At 48.8% G+C, this 17,120-nt stretch overlaps 1 protein-coding gene across 1 annotated transcript in view; it reads right to left on the reverse strand.

The window, feature by feature from the left end:
- Window positions 1–5,456: 5,456 nt before the first annotated feature.
- LOC144174458 (uncharacterized) overlaps window positions 5,457–17,120 on the reverse strand; it is a 113,520-nt gene continuing 101,856 nt past the window's right edge. The window contains exon 3 of the mRNA XM_077703178.1: window positions 5,457–11,300. Within this exon, the coding sequence (XP_077559304.1) occupies window positions 9,211–11,199 (1,989 nt within the window). The 5' untranslated portion in view covers window positions 11,200–11,300 and the 3' untranslated portion in view covers window positions 5,457–9,210. The remainder of the gene's footprint in view (window positions 11,301–17,120) is intronic.

Below are 17,120 nucleotides of genomic sequence, written 5' to 3' on the forward strand. Positions count from 1 at the left end.
CTATTTAGACCAACTTCTGTTTTGTCTTCAATGTTCCTTTAAGTGAAATTTTTGTGAAGGAAAAGTTGTAATGTTCTGTATATCGGGAAAGAAGTCTGCAGATTGTGAAGATGGGCACAGTGTTTTTGATATTTTTGCTTTTTACCTGTAAAGCAGCTTCCAGAGTAACAGCACCACATACCCTTGAAACTGCTATAATGGATGCTGATGATGATGGTAGTTCTATCTATGGCTTGCCATTTGTAAGAGGAGGGGGTGGAGGCACCCCCATGGTTGCATATAATCCCCCAGGTGTCCTAGTTTCAGAGTTCTGTCCATTGTTGCCTTTTCTAAATATACCTAGCATGTCTTCACGCCCCCTCCGATCGATACTGGGCAGTGTCAACTAGTCCCAGTGCGTTGTGGTTAGCCCAGCCAGTCAGTGCTCCTCTTCACTTGCTCAGTGGTCAAACCACTGAGCGGCTGTGGGTTAAGGGGCTCGCTTGCACACCAAAACATGTTCTGCCTATTCCACCTTGTCCTCACCACATCACACGCACACGGCACAACCACCACATAGCCCCATTTCCATCTCCACATCCTTCTCCTAAGCACTCCAGCCCGGGTCCGAGGCAGCATTGCACAGCCCAGCATGTTGTATAAAGTTCTCCTGGGAAATGGTGTGCTTGGAACCCGCCGCGGTGGCTTAGTGGCTAGGGTGTTGTGCTGCCGAGCCTAAGGTTCGATCCTGGCCGCGGTAGCTGCTTTCTGGATGGAGGCGAAAAGTGAAAATGCCTGTGTGTTGAGATTTCGGCACACGTTAAAGACACCCAAGGGATGAAAATTAATCCAGAGCCCTCCACTGTGCCACCCTTCATAGCACAGATGTTGGTTTGGCACTTTAGACCCCACAGGCAATCAATGGTGTGCTTTAAGGATGAATACAGGTCAATACAGGTTGGTCATTAAGGGTAACAGAGTGGATCCCTAGAGAAGGCAAGCACGACAGGGGGCAGCAGAAAGTTAGATGGGCAGAAGAGATCAAGAAGTTTGCGGGGATTAAATGGTCGCAGTTAGCGCAGGACCGGGGTAATTGGAGATTCATGGGTGAGGCCCTTTGCCCTGCAGTGGGCGTAGATAGGCTGCTGCTGATGATGATGACAGGTCAAAGATCATTTCGCCGCTGCCTTTTGCAGCTTTAAGATTGCACATGGCATCGGGTGGCTAGGGCAAGCGTCTGGACCTTCAGGTCTGCAGGTACTTTTCTCTCCATGATGCGCTGCTGGAGCAGTGCTTGCCGTGGCCATTTCTGGTCTCAGTCACTGAACTACAACGTTATAATCCTGGAACACGAGGGCTTGGGAAGTCCAAATCTCTGTTTCAGCATTTCTGGGTTTCAGCATCTCTGTTTCAGCATTTTCGCGTGTATAACCCGCACCAAAAATGCGAAAATTTCAGTGGAAAAGTATGGGTGCGGATAATACACGGGGATTTTCCTTTAGAGCAGCTTCACGGCAGTGCGCATTGTCCCGTGAAGCTTCTACGCAGTAACACTGACTAGGCCTTCCGTGGCAGCGATTGCACAAAACATACAAGGACAAGGAAGAAAAAACAAGGACGAGCGTAATCTAGTTTAAACTTAATTTGATTAGTGAATTGTGACTTTCACCTTGCATTCAGTGTTTTCTACTTGCTAAATATGCGCTTTTTCTGTCTACATAGTATGTGATGGGTTGCTTGAGCAGTAGCTTTGGTGCAGCTTTTCCTGTATCAAATGTGTGGGCTATACAGGATGATTTTTTTTTCTTTTCCGGTGAGCTGGAAGTGGGAGTGCAGATTATATGTAGGGGCGGGCTATACGTGCCAAAATATGGTATAGTATTCTTGCAAGTACCCGCTGGCAGCAGATGAGGGAACGTTATGGGCAAGGAGCCTGAGAATCAGATATAAGTGGCAGTGAATGTGGTAGTGTTTTGGAAACACCACAGTCCGGTCAGCTGTGAGTTGATTGATAATGAAAGCAAATTTTTCCTTGCAACCATGCGGAGCATGCATTTGTTCAGCTTGCATTATTGTTTCACTTTGTCCTAGCGCACCTGACATACCTGTGATATTTCTACTAGTGCTACATGCTGATATCCCTTACGCACTAATTGATTTAAAGTGCTTGTTAGGAATGATGCATGAGATTTGCAGTAAAGTGCTGGGACGCGGAAAAGCAGTCCCTGCGTGTGAGATTAAAGATACGGCATTTCACAGCTGTGGGTGGGGCTCTATTTGCATGTTCTATACCGCTAACGTGGAGGGATCGCTCCCATTTGTCTGCTTAGCATGAACCGAATGTGCATGGCTGTCTTAGTCCTTAACCCTGTTGCTTTATTACATTATAGTTTGTGATTCGAGCAATGAAGAAACAAAATGGAAAATTTTTTTTCGTCCAGGGTTATAAAATTACATAATGTATCATAAACTCATAAAAACTAAGTATGTGTATACCGACATATATAATGCAGGTACATATTCTATCGTATACCCATTTACATGTAGGTATATGTATACTTACATTTAAAGTATGTATATGATGTATTGTATACACGGTAAAAAGTGTACTGCACACCAATTGAAAGTAGGTGTAGACCAACCGGGCGCCATTGCGATGAAGGAATCCATCTTTCAAATTGTATTTGGAACTCAGTGCAACCAATTATCGAGCTATAGTTTTCTGAAAAACGCTCAGGAGGTCGAAAGGCCCAGGTGAGACTAAAAAAAAAAAATTTGAAAGATGGCATATCTTATATGATACATTGGGCATTACAGGGTTAAACACCTGCTATGTTGCCTAGTTAGCCACGAAATACGACGACCACGCACTAAAAAAGCTAGATTGGCTTTAACACTTTAGTCTTGAGTGAACGACCGAGGGAAATGAGACACATCGTTACGAATTGCTACAGATCAGTTTAACAGGCACTGCAGTCTTAGACAATTACAAATTTGTAAATTTCACCTTTTTGAAAGAAAAAAACGCTGCAAATCAGACTTGTGACAGTACTAAGCAGCGCAGAATAAGCTGCAGACTAAGCGGCACCATCACCGCCATTACCACTGCGTGTATAACAAGGCGTACTAGAATGCGGTGTGAAAATGTCAAAAAGAACGACTCATGACAGGTGTTCATTCCCTTTCCTGTCTTCCGCCTAAATTGTTTATCACACACAGTTTGTACTCTCACTGAATCGTCATTCGTTCACCCGCAACGAAACATTGCATCTCTGCATTGCGCTTTTATCTGTAGTGACGGTGAAATCGCATGTAGATTTACCTAAGCAGTGTACAAGCGCTGTGCAGACATTTTATTCCCCTCTTAAATAGCGCTGTCTCCTCCACAACCTCAGGCTTACTAGAAACTAGAAAAGCCTCTGCCTGTTCTGCCCTGATGCGGTCTGCTCCAACCAAATGACAATTTCAGGGCTGTCGCTTGGTGCAGTCCTTCAATCCGCTCTAGATGATAAATCATGGGCCTTCGGCAAATGGCGTAAGGCTGATGAGTTTGAGGGTGGCTTTGCCAATGATAATACCCAGCTTGTGTTCTTGTGCTCTTGTCAGCTCGTAAAATGTCCACCCATACAAGATTCGGCTGATTAGCACAGCTCATTTCACTTTCCTTTTGCGATGTTAGATCGTGTGCAGCATTCTCGGGATTTGGTTGCACAGTGCATAATGCACTCTACGTCAATTAACACCCCAATTACATGACGTCACAAAAAAATTCCCATAATAGAAGGCAGCTAAAAATCCTGCAGAAATTCAAAGAATTATCTTAATGCGTAGCATTCTTATACCGCTTGTCTTGAGTGTGAGTTTTTTTCAGACAATTTTTTTTTTCTAAATCCTGTTCGACCAGTTATCACCGTTTACGCTATTATAATGATTAGAAGTTGAACTTTCGCGAAACCTGCATTATTGTGGAAATGCAGGGCATTACACGGTCCACCATTTTCCATAATTTCTAAATATTTTTCATATTTTTTTAGTGTTTCAAAATTTCTTTCTACCAGTTATCTCATTTACGCTAATATAACGATTATAGGTGAAACTTCTGCAAAATCTGCATTATTGTAGAAATGCCATGGGTTATACGTTTTGCCATTTTCCGTAATTTTTAAATATTTTTCTTACGTTTTAGTTTCTCAAAATTTCGTCTGACCAATTATGTCCATTTGCGCTATTTTAACGATTACATTTGGAACGTTCCCAAAACCTGCATTATTGTGGAAATGCAGGGTGTTACGCGGTTCACCGTTTTCTATAATTATTATATATATTTTTATATCTTTAGTTTTTCAAAATTTCGTTGTTGCGGCATGAGCTTGCAGCTGCGATTTCTGCCTACCTTTGCGTTTCCGCTTGCACCACTATGTTACAGTTTTTGAAGCTGCTACCTTTGCCCAAGCTGGTCTTTTTGAGGTTGTTCAAGGCAGGTAGTGACGTGAGATTCTGTTCCGTTGTGGTTACAAGCCTAAAATTTACTGCGCGGACCCAGTGCCATCTACTGCTTCATTTGGAACACTTCTTCTATTCTTTTATGCAACACCTAAAAAAGCCTTGCTGTTCTGTCTCGCTAGCCTAGGAGTAAATCGTGTGTTTGCAACAAACTCCCTGGGTTCGGCCCCCAGTAGTGCTACATTTTCTTATTACGCAGGATTTTTTTTAGTGAAAAAGGTTCTCTTATTTTAATTCTACTTATCATTTTCATATACAAGGTTGGTCTGCTATCTTTGAGGTTGATTTAGAGGTGGGGCACCCCATGTCGACACGTTTAATTAATGTTGCAGTGCCTAACTGAATAGAGGAGCCTCATTTTTGGCCAGCACTCGCACGCCCATGGTACCTCTTAAAGGTAGCATACGCCATGCATCCCCAGTGCAAGTTTCGGTGCTCACACTTGGATTTCGAATCCAGGCTTGATTACGCTCTCCCATGTCTCAAAAGAAGAACAGCCTACTATGCCCTCCTGCACCTTCTCATTTGGTGTTGATCACTGTGTACCCAGGGCCAGCCATCCTACCTCCCTCTGTCTTCTCTAAAAGCACCGACGGGTCGCTGAGGGCAAAATGCCACATTGGCAGGTGAGCACCTGGACGTGTACCACATTCTGCAGGCAGGCAGGTTCTTGATAACCTCCATACTTTTAAAGGACCAAAGGGGGAAAACCCAGGCGAATTTTCCCCTCAAAAGTTATCCTTTTGAGGTTATTCCAGAGAAGGAGAGAGAGAGAGCATGTTTTAATGGGCTGATGACTGACAATGTCAAAGTTTGTCCAAAGGCACCCTGGGAACCATGCTACGATGAGAATGTTTGCATTGCTGGTGGCGCTTCTGCGATCTCGTAGGTACGAATTTTCTCTTGGAGCCAGACAGGCATCTCACCCTGCAAGAGAAACCTGCTACGCTCGATGCAAGAAAACCACTTGGGCGTCCTTGAACACTGTGTTTCTTTATTTAAGTCCATTGTTCAATGCAGAATATTTACACACACACACTCACGCGCACACACGTAATGACATGGTTCACATATTTATACACTTCGGTTGAGCTTCTTACAGTGCCTCTCCAAGAAGGGTAACCTCGCGCCACGACAGTCTCCGCAGCGGCGGCAGCACTCCTACTTTCTCAAGCGTCCCTAGTCTTTGCCTGCAAAAAACTTCACGCTTGTATAAGGCACATCTAGTTGTCTTGCAGGAAACAGTGAAACAGTGGCAAAACAGTTTCTTCTGTTGGGGGGGAGCGAGGGCGGCACTGGGGTCACCCGAAAAGAGCACTGCGAACACTGCACAACAGCGAGGCCGCCTCATTGCACTGGCATCTTCCTGCGTGTCGGGGAGAGAGAGAGACTTTGTCTGTTTGGGGAGTTGACCGGCGTGGACGGGCCAACCTTTCCAAGTGGGCCCTGTACAAAAAACTGCAGCTGCTGGCTGTATAGATGCACAGATCCTTTGGAATAGGGAACCTATGGTGTACATGTGGTTTTACTGATATAATGAAAACACTGCCCGGGTAACGATTGGTACTGAGGCTGCGTTCGGCGCGCGCATGTGGACTCGTGACATGGTTGGCTACTGTGATTCGGAGCCTGTTCTTCTCGAAGCCAATGCGTCAGCCCCTTTTTGGTGTTGGAAGGGGTAGATGAGGAAGATGAGAAGCAGGGTTGTAATTTGTTATTAGAGTAACCATGCGTCCTGCCATAAATGAAGCAGTCAGGATTTCAAAATTTATATGATGGTTGTGCATTTGCCGTCTTTTTCAAGTGTCCTCTTTCTTGAGAGCATTCCGGAGACAGTGATTAGCACTTTCAGCAATGCCACAAGAGTTCATCATTACAAGTCAAAGCACAGTACTGCAGCGCCCTTTTTTAATGGTTGAACTGAAGTGAAGTGTAGTCTGCTTAAATAAGTGTAACAACTGTCACTTTGTGTGACAAACCCTTTTCTGAAAACATAACTGCAGGTATTTTTAAAGGTTTTAATATCTGCTTCGGTGCGCACATCTTCCTCCTGTATGAGGAATTCCATTTCCAACTCCAGTTGCGTGAGGAATGTGACGCCACATTTCCTCACAAGGAGAGTTATCAGCAGGTTATCATTTCACTCCTTGCCAGGGTAAGGGTGAGCTGCCTCAGTTGCTGAATGGGATCCTAATGTGAGAAGCAGGATGCGATTCCACCGTCATTGGGGATCCGTATTCCCCACAAAGATGAAATGGTTTACGAATTTCATAATTCTGGGAGCATTACTAGGGCACTTGTAATAAAATAAATTCTCCCGGAGGAATTGGCGAGAACGTGTAGTATGTTGGTAGTAATGAGTGACTCACAGATGCTACACACACACATATGCACACTGTTGTGCAGGGGAGCCCAGGGGGACAGGTTCAGTGGCAATTTTTCTGATGGAGGCACAAAATAAACAAGCCTGTTTGTCAAGATTTGGGAGCACGTTGACGATCCCCTGGTGGTCAAAATCATTATAGAGCCCTCCACTACGGCGTACCTCATAGTCTAGGTGTGGCTAGGTGTACATGCATAGACACGACAAGTGGAGAAGGGCCATGAAGGCAAAATGCATTGGTTCACTAAAATAAATTTGTTTCATTAAAAAGACTGCTTTGTCCTGATAATGGTACCAATTTTATGGCAAACTTCAAACAAGTAATCGAGATATTAAAGAAAACATAAAGAGCAGTGACCACCACTATCCAGCAAAATTTCCCTACGTCGTCACAGATTCTTGTTTGTGCAATTGCCAGCTGCTAACCTTAGCCACCACCAATAAACGTGACAGCAATTGCAGTGGGGCCTCTATTTCCACTTTATCAAATCACTTGAATCCTAACATGCAGATAACACGCTGATAACTACGCTTTTAATGCTGGCCCATGTCATGTCACTCCTGCCTATAATTTGTCTCCGTAGCAGGAAAATTGAAAGCTTAATATTTCTTATGTTATTTCCAGCTAGACAACGTCTTTCTTGGCTGGAGTAGAGCTAACTGAATAGCGAAGGCTGGCTCTTTTAATTGAAAAAGGTTGTATTTTGTCTTCATGGCCCCTCTATTTTGGGTTTGTCACAGCTGGAGATGTTTTCCTTGACTACCTACTTTTCATTTAGCGTTCATTTAGTTAGGAACGCTCGCTGGGTTGATTTTTGCGATAGTAAGCGAAAAAAAGAGGCAGTGCAACGCCGGCACGTGCGGGAAGAAAAGCAAGCACAAAAAGAACAGAACTCCCGCTGGCGGCCTTTCAGACGGGGCGCGCGAGCACTGCGAAGGCGGGAAATTTTAATTGCATTGGATGGTAGCAGTGAGCGGATAACGGCGCCACAGCCCATTCTGGGGAATCACTGCTCTGCACTTCCGGCAGCTTTCACGTTGAGTGGGACGGCTTTAATTTTTTGTTACCTGGGCATCGGGTAACGCTAGAAAGTCTAGTCCAACCATGTCACAACCCCACGTCTTCATTAAACAGCACTTCCTACTTGCGGGCGCCAAAAGTCAATGCCTCCCAAGGAATGGTGTCAACGATGTTGGATCACTGTAAAAAAAGTCACTGCATCCAGATTTTGGTAACCCTCGAAGATGACTCGTTCTCCTCTTGATTGAACTGCCACGGCATTTAGACTCTGCAACTAGTCAACCACTGTGGAGATAAATGAGGCTAAACTAATGATCCGCTACAACATGGCACAATCTGTGTACGTGTAAAATGAGACCCGCGGTGAAGGGACGGCCACGACGTGTGTCCGCAAATCTCGGCGAAATCGGACCTCTTGCAAAACACAATAATGTGATGCCGTGTGGTGGTGTGCGTGTCGTGTGGTGGGAACGAAAAAACAGCACTGCTGCACTTTGGGGGAGGGAGTTACGTCCGAAGAACCACACACAGACAAATGTCAACTACAATCAAGGAACAGGCCCGGGAGGGGAGAATGTTCACTTTGCACCCTCGACCGCGAAATGTTAAGTGGCGAACGCCGCATCACATCACATTATATGGCTCCACTCGCTCAACTTTGGCATCTGTGGTGGTGTAGAAGTGCTTTGTGGCTAAACACCCTTGCGACGATATCGTACACCAAAGATGGCTTTCCGACTATAGGTAAGGTCCGGGAAATAATTGGATAACCCTAAAGAAACGTATTCTTATTGTTCATTTTGCTTAGTTGCTCTGCGGATAGAAATTACTGCATCGTCGCAATGCAATCCAGAAATGATGGCATTTCTTTTATCATGTTTTAATTGCTTCCTTCGGTATTTGCATTTGTTGGAGTTTATTTCAGAAACTTAACCAGTTAAATTAGTACACAGCAACTGTTAAGGCAGTATTCGCATTTTTGAAATTCGTAACTGCCGCCACAGCCCAGGGACAAACGTCCGCGAAAAAGAAGCCCTTAAATTGTTGCTGATCAGTTGGAGTTCGTCTCTCGTATTCGTAAAAACGAGGAAGCGTGCTTTGTCGTAGAGCATCTAGTGCACCAGTCTCCTTAGAGAGAAAGGAATGAGAAGAAAATCGTGAAATAGCAAAGTCACTGAAACTTGAGTTTCTCCGACAGTGGCCCAATAACATCTGCAAGGGTGTTTAGCCTCACGGGGCGCCATTACGGGTGCCACCAAGTTTAGTGCGCGACGTGTCCGTCCGGGCCGTACGCGTGCGAAGACGCTGCACGGGGGCTCTCTGACTAGACCTCGGTGCCGTCCGCCGGCGCTTCGGGAATGCTGGGTGGGTAGCAGCTCTGCGGCGTGCCGGCCGACGCGCGGTAGTAGGCCGACGGGTGCTCGTACGGAGTCCAGCGCGGCGACGGCGGCTGGGCGGCGCCGATCTGGTCGATGAGGTCGGGCCCGCGGTGCTGCTGCTCCAGGTCTCGCACGCGCAGCGTCTCGAGGCCCGCGTACGGCTCCAGCGGGCTCTGGGCGTCGGGCCGCTCGACCAGGGGCCGCCGGTCGCCCTTGGTGCGCCGCAGCGTGTCCGTCAGCTCGCCGTGTAGCCGCGCGTGCAGGTCGTCCACGGGAACGGGCACCACGGGCATGGGCACCGGGATCGGGCTGCGCGCCAGCGAGCGCCGGTCGATGGTGCCCGCACGCGAGGGGATGGACGAGAGGACGGACTCGTCCGTCGAGTAGTCGTGCTCTTTCACCACCCACACGCCCGAAGACGACTCGACGCAGAGGCCCGGGTCCAGAGGCTCCAGCTCCGACGGCAGACCCTGGTAACTGTTGGTCATCAGCAGGCGCGGCGGCTTCTGGATCGGGTTCACGAGCAGCTTGACGTCGGCCGCGTCGCCCGTGGCGGGCTGCGACTGCTGCTGCTTGTCGTTGTGCAGCACCTTGTGGTTGCTGTTGGCCTCGGTGCGCTTGGTCTTGCGCGAGCCCGAGGGCCCACCCCGGCGGCGGCCGCGACGCCGGCACAGCCACAGCGTGAGGCCGAACACCAGGAGCACGGCCAGGGCGCCAACGAGGATGCCGATGACCATGCCCAGCACGGGGTTCTCGGCGTACGAGTGCTGCTGCAGCTCGGTCGACTCGCGCGCCTGCTCCGTCATCTCGACCTCGGCCGCGCGCACTTCGGTGGGGCGCCGGCTCACGGCGAGCGTGAAGTTACGCGCCACGCGGCCGGCCGCGTTCTGCGCGGCGCAGGAGTACGCGCCGGCCAGCGGCTCCTGCACAAAGCTGAGGGTGAGCCAGGAGAGGCGTTCGTGTTCGCCGGCATCCTGGGTCAGGATTAGCGTCTGACTTGGCTCGCTCTGGTTGCTCAGGGGCTTCTCTTTCCATATCCAGGACACCTCGGCCGGGGGGTCGGCGCGCACGCGGCACTCGAGGGTGACGTTGTTGTGCTCCTGCACCACGATCGAGTCCATCGTGCTGCCGCTCGTGTTGAGGAATGCCGGCGGGCAGGCCATGTCCTCAGCCGACAGGCTCTTCCATGCGCGGCCGCTCAGCCGCAGCGGCTTCTGGCACGTGGGCGAGTAGAGGGACACGTTGTTCCTCTCGAGCCACATGCGGAATGTCCGAAGCTCGCAGTCACACCGCCACTGGTTGCCGTCTAAGGCGATCTCGTGTAGAGACGGGAACGGCGCCATGGCCCTTCCGGGCAGCGTGGCCAGCATGTTGTGGTCGAGCTTGAGTACCTTCAGCTTGCCGAGTCCCTCGAAGGCTCGTACGGCCACGGATTCTATGCGGCACTCGGTCATCTCCAGGGTCCCCAGCTCGTTCAGATCCGAAAAGGCCAGGTCGGCGAGAACGGTGATGGGGTTGCGGTTGAGCAGCAGGGTCCTCAGGTTCCGCGTGTTGGCCAGCGCCGCCGTGGGCACGGCGGACAGCTTGTTGTCCGACAGGTCGAGCTCGATGAGGTTGGTGACCTTGAAGAGCGCCGAGTCGTCGATACGGCTGAGCTCGCAGTGGGACAGGTACAGCTTCTGGACGTTGACCAGCTTGGCGCCCTGGAAGGCGCGCTCGGGCAGCGCCTGGATGAGGTTGTGGGTGAGGTTGAGCACTTGCAGCTCCTCGTCGAGGCCCGTGGGGAGCGCCGAGAGCCCCTGGAGGGCGCACTCGGCGTACATCTTGCCGTTGCGCCAAATGCACTTGCAGCGCTCGCTGCACGTGAAGCACTGCGACCGCGGCAGCTGGCTTAGCGCCGCCACGAGGCACAGCAGCCGTAGTGCGGCTGCCATGGCGGCGCCTGGACCGCGCCTCAACAGAGCGCGCCGGTGGTCAGCGGGCACCCGCTCCTCCGGCGGTCGTCGTCATAACCGCCGTTCATCGTCCAGTTGACCTGCGCGAGAGAGCAGACAGCTTGAGTTGCAGAAAGCTAGACACAGGGGCAAGAAGCGGGGAAATGGCAAAAGGTTGGTGGTTAGGGTACCTGAACGTGGGAAAGATTCTTGCTACTAGCAGCGATCGGCTGGTCCCATGTCTCCAAAGGGGTCATGAAGACAAAATCCGTATTTGTTCTGTTTAATATAACTAGCCTTTGGTAATTCCCTCAGCTCCATTCCGGCCGTGAAATACGTTTTGTTTTAACCGCAAAAAAAAAAAAAAAACGCAATGAATATTGAAAAGCTTTCAAATTTGACTGATTGCCGGATTATGAGGTTTAACGCGCCGAAGCTGCACCCGGGCTATGAGGCGCGCCCTAGTGGAGGACTCGGGATTAATTTCGACCACCTTGGGATCCTAAACGTGCGCCGCAATCTCGGCACACGGGCGTTTTCGCTTTTTGCCTCTCCATCAGAGAAGCAGCCGCCACGGCCGGGATTACACCCGCATCTCTGGGATGAGCAGCACAACGCCTTAGCCACGTTTCGAATTTCGCGCTACAGAGACGTGATGTGGGTAGGAGAGACGTATCAGTGCGCTAACCGCTTATAGGCATTCATAGGATCATACTGGACCAGAGGGCCCACCACAATCGCCCAGTTATGTTTCTTTGTGGTGGCAGAAACAAGATTCTGTGACGTCATAGAGAAATCGCTGGAAGGTGGCTGGGGAATCACCTCTGCTTCGGGTTTTCTTTATGATTCCCATTATTTTTTTGCAGTGCGCGATAAAATTGGGGCTTTTTTTGTGGGAAAAAAGCAGTCTTTTTAATTAGTCAATGCTGTAGTTTGTCTTCATGGCCCCTTTAAAGATTATGCATGATAAAATTGCAGGGCGAACTGAGTCGACTTGCGTTCACATTTGCGGTTATGCTTGATATTATAAAATTAGCGCTTTTAATGCGCAAGCTTTAAACGGGACCGTGAGCCAGCACGTGGCATGCTCCTGCGGCGAAACACGAGCAGAGCGACGCTGATAGTTCGGCAGCAGGTGTCCTTGCTCTAAAAAAATGCTGTTTCGACTGATACACGCTCGCATCGTGGCACGTAAGGAAACGGTCAGGTAGTTTTGTAGGAAAGCGGCGCCGGCACTGTAGTTCGCGATCACGTTGTCACAGGAGTTTCGGATGTGTTTTCAAGGTGAGGAGGGGTTCAGGCTAATCGATGACAATGATGATGATGATGGTGATGAATTTGTGGAAGTAACAGCTGTTTATCCACTTCATACATCACACGTATTGTAATTAAAGTTATTATTTGTTTGTTTAGAGAAGAGCAGTCCCATGTTCTGCGTGGCACTCGAGCTGCACTGTACTCTTTCACGTGTGATACAATCAACACCGACATTACGGGAAGGAAATCATTTACTCGACCTTACAAAACAGCAAAGCTCTCGTGGCAGTAATCTGTCAATAGCAAGTTACATGAACAAAGCAAACAAGGCGAATTGGGGATTAGGTAGCGATTAATCTTTGCAGACGGGCCGGACGTTCTGAATCAATGACTCAGTCTTGTTGAGCCTCACGGTTTCTTTTGTTGTGGTTGTTGTTTTAGAGCCATGATTTGTCTAATCGTGTTGAGAACAGCGGGACTGAGCCTCTCGTTTTGAAAACCCAATTTCCATTAGCCCCTGCGTTCTCAAGTGATCGTCTGCACTTTAGAGCATGCGTACCTGCACGGACTTTTGACTTCGTCAATTTCCGGCTTCACGTGCGCCGTCTGAAGTGGGCGCCATAAAGGCTAATGCGTCCGAAAGAAACGCTCAAGAAATATATGCTCACAGGAACATTGTAGTTGCAAGTTACAACAGAAAAGGACTGGATGCAGCTGACATTTTAATACCCTGAAAACGGCCACCCACAGCGCTTACCCAAACATTAGACACAACACGCTAGTGCAAAAAATGCAGAAAAAAAATTACGGCACTTCCCGCCCATAAGTGGCGGCGAAAGGTCTTGCAAAATGGGCGGCTGTGTTACACCCCTTCCAGAGGAAATAAAGTCTACGTGTGCGCAGCAAGAATAAAAACGTTTTTAGTTATTGTCATCGTTTATGAAATTTTTGGAGTATTTTCTGTCGCTAGCTCGGGCTGGAGGTCCCGGTGTTTTGTATGGAAGCTGCCGTAAATATATCCGGTGACCCTGTTTTTAGTGCCTTCAAGCTTCCCCGCACCATAAATACCTGCTGTGAAGCACGCTTTCAAGGCAAACTTCTAGCTGTTGGTGTTGGTTCCTTCAAGCTCCCCCGCAACATAACTCTATCTGCTGTGAAGCACGCTTTAAAGGCAAACGTCGAGCAATTTTTTTAACCTCCTTGGTTCCTTCAAGCTCCCCCGCAACACAATTCCATCTGCTGTGAAGCACGCTTTAAAGGCAAGCGTCGAGCTTTTCGTGTTGGTTCCTTCGAGCTCCCCCGCAACATAACTCTATCTGCTCTGAAGCACGCCTTAAAGGCAAACGTCCAGCTTTTGGTGTTGGTTCCTTCAAGCTCCCCCGCAACATAACTCTATCTGCTCTGAAGCACGCCTTAAAGGCAAACGTCGAGCTTTTGGTGTTGGTTCCTTCAAGCTCCCCCGCAACATAACTATCTGCTGTGAAGCACGCTTTAAAGGCAAACGAGCTTTTGGTGTTGGTTCCTTCCGAGCTCCCCCGCAACATAACTCTATCTGCTGTGAAGCACGCTTTAAAGGCAAACGTCGAGCTTTTGGTGTTGGTTCCTTCAAGCTCCCCCGCAACATAACTATCTGCTTTGAAGCACGCTTTAAAGGCAAACGAGCTTTTGGTGTTGGTTCCTTCGAGCTCCCCCGCAACATAACTCTATCTGCTGTGAAGCACGCTTTAAAGGCAAACGAGCTTTTGGTGTTGGTTTCTTCGAGCTCACCCGCAACATAACTCTATCTGCTGTGAAGCACGCTTTAAAGGCAAATGTCGAGCTTTTGGTGTTGGTTCCTTCAAGCTCCCCCGCAACATAACTCTATCTGCTGTGAAGCACGCTTTAAAGGCAAATGTCGAGCTTTTGGTGTTGGTTCCTTCAAGCTCCCCCGCAACATAACTATCTGCTGTGAAGCACGCTTTAAATGCAAACGAGCTTTTGGTGTTGGTTCCTTCAAGCTCCCCCGCAACATAACTCTATCTGCTGTGAAGCACGCTTTAAAGGCAAACCTCGAGCTTTTGGTTTTGGTTCTTTCCGAGCTCCCCCGCAACATAACTCTATCTGCTGTGAAGCACGCTTTAAGGGCAAACGAGCTTTTGGTGTTGGTTCCTTCAAGCTCCCCCGCAACATAACTCTATCTGCTGTGAAGCATGCTTTAAAGGCAAACGAGCTTTTGGTGTTGGTTCCTTCCGAGCTCCCCCGCAACATAACTCTATCGGCTGTGAAGCACGCTTTAAAGGCAAACGTCGAGCTTTTGGTGTTGGTTCCTTCAAGCTCCCCCGCAACATAACTATCTGCTGTGAAGCACGCTTTAAAGGCAAACGAGCTTTTGGTGTTGGTTCCTTCGAGCTCCCCCGCAACATAACTCTATCTGCTGTGAAGCACGCTTTTAAGGCAAACGTCGAGCTTTTGGTGTTGGTTCCTTCAAGCTCCCCCGCAACATAACTATCTGCTTTGAAGCACGCTTTAAAGGCAAACGAGCTTTTGGTGTTGGTTCCTTCGAGCTCCCCCGCAACATAACTCTATCTGCTGTGAAGCACGCTTTAAAGGTAAATGTCGAGCTTTTGGTGTTGGTTCCTTCAAGCTCCCCCGCAACATAACTATCTGCTGTGAAGCACGCTTTAAAGGCAAACGAGCTTTTGGTGTTGGTTTCTTCGAGCTCCCCCGCAGCATAATTGTATCTGCTGTGAAGCACGCTTTAAAGGCAAACGTCGAGCTTTTGGTGTTGGTTCCTTCAAGCTCCCCCGCAACATAACTATCTGCTGTGAAGCACGCTTTAAAGGCAAACGAGCTTCTGGTGTTGGTTCCTTCCGAGCTCCCCCGCAACATAACTCTATCTGCTGTGAAGCACGCTTTAAAGGCAATCGTCGAGCTTTTGGTGTTGGTTCCTTCAAGCTCCCCCGCAACATAACTATCTGCTGTGAAGCACGCTTTAAAGGCAAACGAGCTTTTGGTGTTGGTTCCTTCCGAGCTCCCCCGCAACATAACTCTATCTGCTGTGAAGCACGCTTTAAAGGTAAATGTCGAGCTTTTGGTGTTGGTTCCTTCAAGCTCCCCCGCAACATAACTATCTGCTGTGAAGCACGCTTTAAAGGCAAACGAGCTTTTGGTGTTGGATCCTTCGAGCTCCCCCGCAGCATAATTGTATCTGCTGTGAAGCACGCTTTAAAGGCAAACGTCGAGCTTTTGGTGTTGGTGCCTTCAAGCTTGCAAGAGCAGAAGCTTGAGCGAGCTGGTAATACATTGCATTGGCGGGAAGCGTGAATTAACACGAGGACAGAGAAGAGAACAACAACATAGACAAGACGAAGCGCTACTACGGTAGCGGTACTACGGAAATTTATTTTGAAACGACACCACTTATATACGATAACATGGTGTTACTAAAGCGCAAGGGATATATTATGGAGCCTAAAAGATAGCATTAAAACTACATTGTCACTAGAAAGCACAAAACCAATTTACGCCGGTTCCCCACGAGCCGATAGATATTGCAGTTCTTTTGCTGACAGTGAAACGGACGGAACGCTGATGCAGTCGTCAGCTAATCTAAGAATTTCCGCGGCTTCGATAATTTCTCGGGTAGTCTGCTCTCTGTGTCGGCCTATTACCTTGCATTCTTCAAACACCGGTCTGCAGCTCCACCGGAGGCAATGCAAGCCCAGATGGCCACTAGCAGTATTAGATACGTTGTTGCTGTGTTCGCGCAGCCTTTCATTAAAGCAGCGGTTTGTTTGACCCACGTAACGCTTTTTGCATGGGTGGAGGGGTAGCGAATACACAACTCCTTTCCCCCCTTCTTTTGTGTTGCCCAGAGCACATCTGTTGGAAGCATGAGCCGAGGGGCAGCAAACCTTTATTACCGATTGATTCTGCTCACTCTAAGGTGGTAAGTAGAGCAGTCATAAAGGCTTGCTACAACAAATGCCCTTCGGAAATCCTGCCACCATACAGTCCACGAGAGCTTCCGAAGCCAAACACAACGCCTCGAGGAAGCGGGATGCCCGAGGCATCTTTTGTCCTCCATTTCCGTGGGGCTGTTCAAGGAACTAGGAAAGTGCAGCTCACTCGAATCCCAAGGGAGAGAATCCAGAATTAAGAAAGATACGTTAACAGTCATTCCGTACATGCATGGGATCTCGCACAGACTAAAGAAAATTGCGCAGGATTCAGGAGTGACAGTGGTTTTTTCTGCCCCCGACAAGCTTTCGAGACTTTCCAGAAAAGTCAACAGTGAGCCTTCACAGGGGAAGAGGTGCGGAAAGCAGCACAGAGCAAAGTTTGTGCCTTGTCAAAAAGGAGTTGTGTATTCGCTACCCCTCCACCCATGCAAAAAGCGTTACGTGGGTCAAACAGGCCGCTGCCTTAATAAAAGGCTGCGCGAACACAGCAACAACGTATCTAATACTGCTAGTGGCCATCTCGGCTCGCATTGCCTCCGGTGGAGCTGCAGACCGGTGTTTGAAGAATGCAAGGTAATAGGCCGACACAGAGAGCAGACTACCCGAGAAATTATCGAAGCCGCGGAAATTCTTAGATTAGGTGACGACTGCATCAGCGCTCCGTCCGTTTCACTGTCAGCAAAAGAACTGCAATATCCATCGGCTCGTGGCGAACTGGCGTAA

Source organism: Haemaphysalis longicornis, unplaced genomic scaffold (assembly GCF_048455015.1).
Source record: "Haemaphysalis longicornis isolate Haplotype H1 unplaced genomic scaffold, Haemaphysalis longicornis Haplotype H1 scaffold_3, whole genome shotgun sequence".
NCBI classification, from domain to species: domain Eukaryota; kingdom Metazoa; phylum Arthropoda; class Arachnida; order Ixodida; family Ixodidae; genus Haemaphysalis; species Haemaphysalis longicornis.